The sequence below is a fragment of the Penaeus japonicus genome, unplaced genomic scaffold (genome assembly GCF_977035675.1).
Source record: "Penaeus japonicus unplaced genomic scaffold, GWHDUDI00000001_assembly GWHDUDI00000001, whole genome shotgun sequence".
NCBI classification, from domain to species: Eukaryota; Metazoa; Arthropoda; class Malacostraca; order Decapoda; family Penaeidae; genus Penaeus; species Penaeus japonicus.
In genome coordinates this window covers 13,720,286-13,727,785 of record NW_028234403.1, presented here as the reverse complement: position 1 = coordinate 13,727,785, position 7,500 = coordinate 13,720,286, and the positions used below count along the sequence as shown (strand labels likewise).

General features: G+C 37.8%; 2 protein-coding genes across 2 annotated transcripts in view; one reads left to right on the top strand and one right to left on the bottom strand.

The window, feature by feature from the left end:
• LOC122252128 (glutamate receptor 2) overlaps positions 1-3,135 on the top strand; it is a 7,981-nt gene extending 4,846 nt beyond the window's left edge. Inside the window, exons 9-11 of the mRNA XM_043014462.2 lie at positions 242-348; positions 812-978; positions 2,752-3,135. Coding sequence (XP_042870396.2) covers positions 242-348; positions 812-978; positions 2,752-2,804 — 327 coding nt within the window. The 3' untranslated portion in view covers positions 2,805-3,135. The remainder of the gene's footprint in view (positions 1-241; positions 349-811; positions 979-2,751) is intronic.
• A 2,236-nt stretch (positions 3,136-5,371) lies between these two features.
• The window catches only part of Dmtn (transmembrane and coiled-coil domain 2 protein Dmtn), a 27,919-nt gene continuing 25,790 nt past the window's right edge, over positions 5,372-7,500 (bottom strand). The window contains exon 12 of the mRNA XM_086542118.1: positions 5,372-7,500. This exon is cut by the window's right edge and continues 724 nt beyond it. The gene's annotated coding sequence lies outside the window, so the exon portion shown is untranslated.

The following is a 7,500-nucleotide window of genomic DNA, read 5'->3' as shown; positions in this document are numbered from 1 at the left end:
CGACTTGAAATCAATGCAATAGTCATTAGAGTTTTAGCAACTACTCAACATTGCCTTTTCTCCTTCGATCCCCTGCACATTTGACTTTGACGAGTTTATTGAGACAAGTGGTTACGTACATCTCAAAAGGATGAGGTAACATACATTATCCTCACCCCAATCTTAGTCCCTCTTTTGGGCTCACATATATTTTACAAAACCTCACAGCTATGTCAACATGTTGAAATATATCCCTGCACAGTACGGCTACTGCGGAGTGTTCCAGTCGGCGGACGGGCTGCTGGGCGGCACGAGCAACGCCCTAGGATTTCCCAAAGGCTCTCCTCTCAAACCCAAAATTGATCGAATGTGAGTAGTCATGGACATAAGATAGGATAAGGACCTTAACAAATTGCAAATGCTAATTTTTATTTCTTTTATCTTATTTTTTATTTATTTGCTTCTCACCTATCTCCTCGCTTTTCCTTCCCTTTCCTCTTTACTCTTTTCTCACCTTTCAATTCCTTCCTTTTCCATATTCCTTTTCACTTTCTTCATTTTCCACATCTTTCCTTTTTTTCTTTCCTCACCCTTCCCTGCCCCCCTTTCTCCACTTACCATCTCTCCCTCTTCTCTATACGCTTCTCTTTTCCCTCTTCCCTTTACCCTTCTTCTCATCTCATCTCATCCCCCCCCCCTTCTCCTTCGCGCTTCCTTGCAATTCCACACGCCATTCCCCATCTTCCCTTTTCCCCTTCGTGCTCCCTATCCCCCCCTTCCCCTCTTCACTTCCCAATCTATCCCTCTTTCCTTTCCCCTTCCTTCTTGGCAGGATCCGCGGCCTAAGAGAATTCGGCATCCTGAACTACCACCTCTTCCAGCAGACCCCCAACGCTACTAACTGCCTCACCGTCAGCGCGTCTCTGGGCAGCAGTGTCCCCGAACTCCGGCCGCTCGAAATGAAGGACTTTTACGGGGTCTTCTCGCTCTATGCTGGAGGTAGGTAAAGGAGGCGTCGGAGTGGGTTGCTGGGGAGGAGGGACAGGAACTGGTTGGTGGGGAACAGGACGGCGAAGAGAGGTTTCGTGGGGAGGAGGACGTTTGAGAGGGTTCTTGGGGAAGAGGATGTCAGGGAGGAGGTTTCCTAGAGAAGAGAACGCCGGTGAGGTTTCATGGGGAGGAAGATATCGGAAAGGTTTCATGGGGAAGAGAATGGCGGAAAGGTTTCATGGGGAAGAATACTTCAGGGGCGTTTCATGGGGAGGAGGTCACGGGGAGGTTTCGTAGGGAGGGGGGGAGCGTCGGAGAGGTTTCTTGATGAGGACGTCGGGAAGGTTTTATGAGGAGGGCATCGGGAAGGTTTTATGGTGAGGAGGACGTTGGAAAGGTTTCTTGGGCAATGGGACAGGGGAGCTTGAAGGGAGAGAGTGGAGAGGTAGAGAACAGGTGACGCTTCGGAGAATGTGAATGAGGAAAGAGATTGAAAATATTCGGTGATATTTATAAGTGGAGGATTTCGAAGAAGAAGAAAAGTAAAAGAAAAGTAAATGGTTAGTAAATGTGCATTTCAGTAAAGGGGAGAGGACTTCTTAGTGAATGAATGAGGAGGAGAAAAAGTAGGGGTCTTCTAGAAGAGTAAATACCAGAGCTGAGAGCCGGGGAAGAGACTTAAAAATATGATTGGACTGGAAAATGTAGTGGTAGCTTTTTGTGGACTTTGACATTTACGTAGTCCTCTGGGTTCATGTTCCCGTTACAATTATTTTAACGTCTCTTTCTTTTTCTACGTGTATAAAGCTGCTTCTCCTAACTTAAATTGATTTCGAGGTCGGCATTTGTTTTCTTCATACCTGTTCACGTGGCATTTGTAGTGTCAAATTCCACATTTCAGTTATAATTTGATTTGGCCAAGTTTTCAATTTGTTTGAGGGGGGTGGGGGATTTTGACACGAAAACATTCAGATATGTTCGACCTCAAATCGTTGAAGGAAATAGTTAACGCCGAGACTGATCCTTGGGTTAGTGTAGTAGTTTCCTGTCTCCTATTACTCTGTTTATTTTATTATGTATTAAGTCCTTCATACATTCGAGTTCTTCTTTAATCCCACCTGTGTCCCAGTTTCCATTTCAGTCTATTGTGTGACATTTTTTTGTTTGGCGCCCTTTTGAAAGCCAAGTATCTATCCAGTAGCTTTACTGTTGCAATATCTCAGAAACCTTATAATAGATGCAGAGATTTGAGAAGAATGATCTACCCTTTCTGGATCTAAATTGCTTGCTTGATATCTCCTTTCCAAACATTTTATTTTAGTTTGCCTTCTTGATGGATATATAGGTCTATAGTTCAAAGTGAGAAAGATGATAGAATGCAGTAACGCATTTTAATATAAAAATACAAATTTCGAGTCCCGGTCAGGGAGGTAAAATTTGTATTTCTATAGTTTAAAGTTTTGCATCGTTCTTGTAGGGGAGTTGTGGTGTTCGCCAGTTCCCATGTTCATTTGGTATCTTCCATTTTCTCGGTGAATTTTGGAAAATAAGCAATAATAGTTAGGTTAGGTTATTGTATGTTAGGTAAAGAGGAAATGATATCTAACCTATAATAGTGATGTATGTAAAGTTGGTTTAGTTTGTAGTTCAAAAGGCCAAAGTTGGGTAACCTGTAATCCTTATGGCACTCTGGATAAGCTGTAGTTGGTATAACGCATACATGCTAATCTATCAACACGTCACTTACTTGTATAATCACTTTATATATATTTTCCCTCTTAGGTATTGTACTCGCATCTGTGACATTTGTGGTGGAACTCTTGCTGAAAAAATAAGATGCGACATTTGAACGCCATCTAGATTTCAAGCTTGTCAACTTTTGCCTACTGACCTCGCTCGCTCTCTCAAAGGACTTCTTGTGAATTGTTAGCGTCACCAGTATAGCTGATATTGTATGAGAAATCAGTTTTTCATTCTAATGCACCAACTTATCGGTACAATTGTCGTATTCATTCTTTTTAATGAGGCCTCCGTATACCTTAATGATGATTACTTGGACCTTTACTTATAGTGCTTATACTCACTGCTTGGTTGTCAAATGGCTTGTTTAGGCACAAACAAATTTATCTGTATCTTCACAACATTGCATTGATATAATATGTGACAATAAATTTGTGCAATTAAAATATTTTCAATATCCTTAAGGGGGCCAGGATCTTGGGGGCGGACAGCCATGCCTTGGGGTGCGGGGATGGAGTATGCAATTCCCCCACACGACACCCCTGCTCCCCCTCTTTCTCTGCTTCTCATCCATCGATATTCCATAAGAAAAGGAAATTTTCAGATGCCATCTCTCTCTCGCTCTCTCTCAAGGATGCACATATCAATAAAGATACTGCTAATCATAAAACTATTATCACAATTATTTAGTCATTGGTTGCATTATCATTCGAATCACCACCCATTTTTATTTCTTTACTTTAGTTGATGTTACCTACTTCCTAATTTCATGATCAAAGTAATGGAGTAATTGTTAACAGCATCTTTAAAGGGATCATCTTTTTGGGGAGGGAACATGGCAGGATTACAAAATGTTCCATTGCATTTCTTAAGGCATAAACTTTTTTGTGCCGCTCCAAAATTAAGATTTTCTAATGCCTTATGACATTGAGTAGCTTTACCTGTTGTAAATGGGGATAAAAATGCTCGACAGGTCTCCGGAACAGTCACTAATGCTATCAGAGAAGCACCAAGATTAATTTTATTTCTAAGCAGGGAAGTGCACCTTTTTCACGATCCTCTTCATTCAAGTGTTTTGACACTTGAGCCATATTTGCGTCTGTCTTTTATTTCATGTGTGCTTTACTATTTTGTGAGATTGTATGTGCTATCTGACAATTTATCAATGTTTGTGTAAACAAAAATTGTAGTGAAGAGCCCATATCAGCTTAATTTGTTCTTCATACTCAGTGGGATAGAAGATTTCGTAAACACATATGAAAGACATTTCATCCTTAATGAAAATAAATGAAAACATGGGAAAGAGGGAAGAGACCTGTGCTTATGACTGTGAGTGCCATAGCACAAGGCATACATATATATATATATATATATATATATATATATATATATATATATATATATATATATATATATATATATATATATATATATTCCCCCCTGCTATCTAATAATATATTTCATTTGATCTCGTTACCTAGAATATAGAATTAAAGATTATTACTATAGAAGTAACGAGTTAATTAATGCAAGGGAAATGGGAGTTGCATTTTATCTCAGTATTGTAATCAGAGCCTGTTTTCTTATTCTTACTTTTGTGTGAACTTCCTGTTGTGTGTAGATTATAACCATTATTAAGGTGTACACGTGCTGACCGCATGTTGCATTCAATATTTGTAAATACTAGGAAGCCTTTCATTTTTTAAAGAATTCATATTGTTTTTTTTTTTCATTATAAATATTAATACATAATTGATGTAAGAAATGGGTATTTGATAATGATGACATTAAGTGTGCAATATATTTTGAAAGAAACAGGCAGTTTATTTCATCATAAAGTGTGTCATATAACAGGTGTTTAAAATCTGAGAAAACAACCAGTAATGTTGGGTATAACACTTGCTTTGCTATACAACACTTGTTCTGTTAGAGATGTACAGCTGTTGGTGTTAAATGATTTTTTAAATTAGGTTCAAAAATTATGTTTTTGGAATTTATAATTGTTTGTGAATTTGTATTGCATATGTTTTTTTAACTTATGGTTTTCATTAACTAAATTTTTGGGTTATGGTGCAATTAAACATTCCTTTTTCAATTCCTCATGATCTAGATTTATGTGATTTCCAGAGCTGTGAATCACATTGAAATATATTCAACAGGCTAGTTGTATTCTTCCCACATCCTTCCATATATGATTATTTATAAAAAAAAATCATATTGCAGTACACATGTTGCTGAACAGCAAAACCAATTTATGTACATAGTACATAGTACTGCCCATCGTACTTTTAGGTTTATGGTCTTTCAAATACTTATCAATGTAGGAATGTATATTTTCAGGTTGCATCATCAAGTTCTTTGCTCACCTATGTCTATACCGAGGGAGTAAATTTACTATGGATTTCCACCACACCATCACTTCTGATAATTAAATGTGGCATAAAGATACCCTCTGTTTGTATGTCAATACGTTTGAGTTGTATATAATGAGATGCATAATGTTTCTTCAACCATCCAAATAATTTTGAATAGCTGTGGTCATTAAATCAATGCTCTCAGATACCCTCATACTATGCACAGGTCCAACAAAGTTGGTAGCAATATTGCTGCATTAGGTGAACTATTATGAGTATAATAATATGCTGGAGAATAAAACACAACATGGAGTGTCATCTTTACTAGAAATTTTCTAAGAAAAAAAAAGATGCTTAGAACTAAGATAATATGCCTACCATGCCAAACTGGCATCAAACTGTGATAAGAATAATTTACAAAAATCAGATCTCAAAACATAATGCATAAAAAATTGTGTATGAAGTCAGCAAAACATTACAGAAGTTGGCAGCCATATATATATACCCAGCCAATGAAGTACAAGACTGGCACCCAGGGAATGAATGGAAAAGACAATACCTGCTTGCACAAACACAGCATTGTAGCTGATATAATCAAAGAATATCTATTTGTGAACTGCAAAAGCTGTATCATAACACCCCCAACTCCTCCCTGATGCCAGAAGCTATGACTGTGGGCCCTGCACATGTGCCTGATGAGAACCCATATGAGCTCCTGATGTGTGCATTGCACCCAAGGCCAACTTGATTCTTGTAAAAACAAGCAGCTGATTTTACAGCCAAAGTATTCCTTCATAATAAAAATCTGAGACTCAGTAACTGATGCATTATGTGAGAATAAAGTTTCATTAATTAATACCATGAAACTATGTATATTTCTAGTGTATGTCTATTCAAGACACAATGAAATAAAAACCTCATATAATACTTCAGCAACTGAATCATTAAAAATGAGCCACAATATTATAATGTACACAGGGTGATGGGACAAGTATATAAGAGCCTCAGTACTCAAAGGGTGTCTGTGGATTGCCACACCCTTAATTATTACTCTCATGCTGCTAACACTTTTCTTTTCTATACCATCTATTCATATTAATACAATACACAATTATCTTCCCAAGATGCAGCTTCTAATTAAATGCTCTTGGTAGATCCACTCCCATATTAATCATGCCAGGTCTGGGGTGTCTGAACACAGAGTGTATGTAAGTACATGGCAATATCTACTTCTAAAAGCTCCATTTTATCTGTTAGTCACTGAATATCATTAAAAGAACTAACAAATGCTGTAAATATTTTGGTTAAAATCTTTTCTCCATTACTAGGTGTGTACATTTAGTTATACAACAAAATATATTGCAAAGTTATGCAGCTTCAATTTCTAACTTTGATCATACCATGGGATCCTCATTTTCAACACTATTTTAAATATTAAACATCCCACATGTTAATATTCCTATCTAATTACTAATCATCACATTAGGTTATTGCAATTCAGTGACCATAACTTTTGCTATAAAGAAATACCAGACATTTAATCAGTTCTTACGACTCATTGAGTGACTGCGGAAATCTAGGTCATCCACAGGAAGCTCAAGATGGAACATTACTTAATATTGTGATGAAATTTTAGCATGAGAGAATTGCAGGTGTGAATAATGCTGGTGTTGGCAGAGTACACCCACCTCTTTCCCTAGTAAGACCCACAAATCTATCTACTCCTCATGAGACACTAAAGAAATAGTTGTGAGGCTACATACATCACCAGCACCATTCAAAACCCCTATATGTATGCACTCCATGATATCAAATCAGCTAACTTTTCAGTTTAACCACCCTACAATAACAAGTGAAAACGAAAACTGTGATAAATCACAGAAAGAGAGCAGAGAATAGCATGTCTGTACTAGCTAGAGGTACACTTCAGACTGCTTAAGAGACAAAAGGAACTAATAGTTCCAGAGAAAATTGTAGAGAGCAGAGAAGAGTAAATCATCAATTGTCAGCATGTTCTAGGCATCGGATCTGCTGTCAGCACAATAGAGTGTGGTTGATACTTTCATATAAAATATTGGCAGGAATATGTGATTCCATAGGTTCACTCATATAACATACAACATAGTTACCACTTTTAAACAATATCAGGGGTTTTACACAGTGCTGACCACTGATCTGTTATCTCCATGTACTTACTTTTGACCATTTACCCTACTGGCTACATGCTGCACCCAGCAAAGGCCATAGCTCAGCACACTACAAAAACACAGTACTTTATATTGTCCAACTTTGGTTAATGCTATCACACGAGCCCTACAAGAGCCGACCAGCTGGAGTTATCTCCACACAGCGCGTGAGCTGGTGGAAATTATGTAAATAAACATTTGAAAAGTTTTTCAACAATCACTTGGTCACAGCACTTCCACATCCAGGCTTA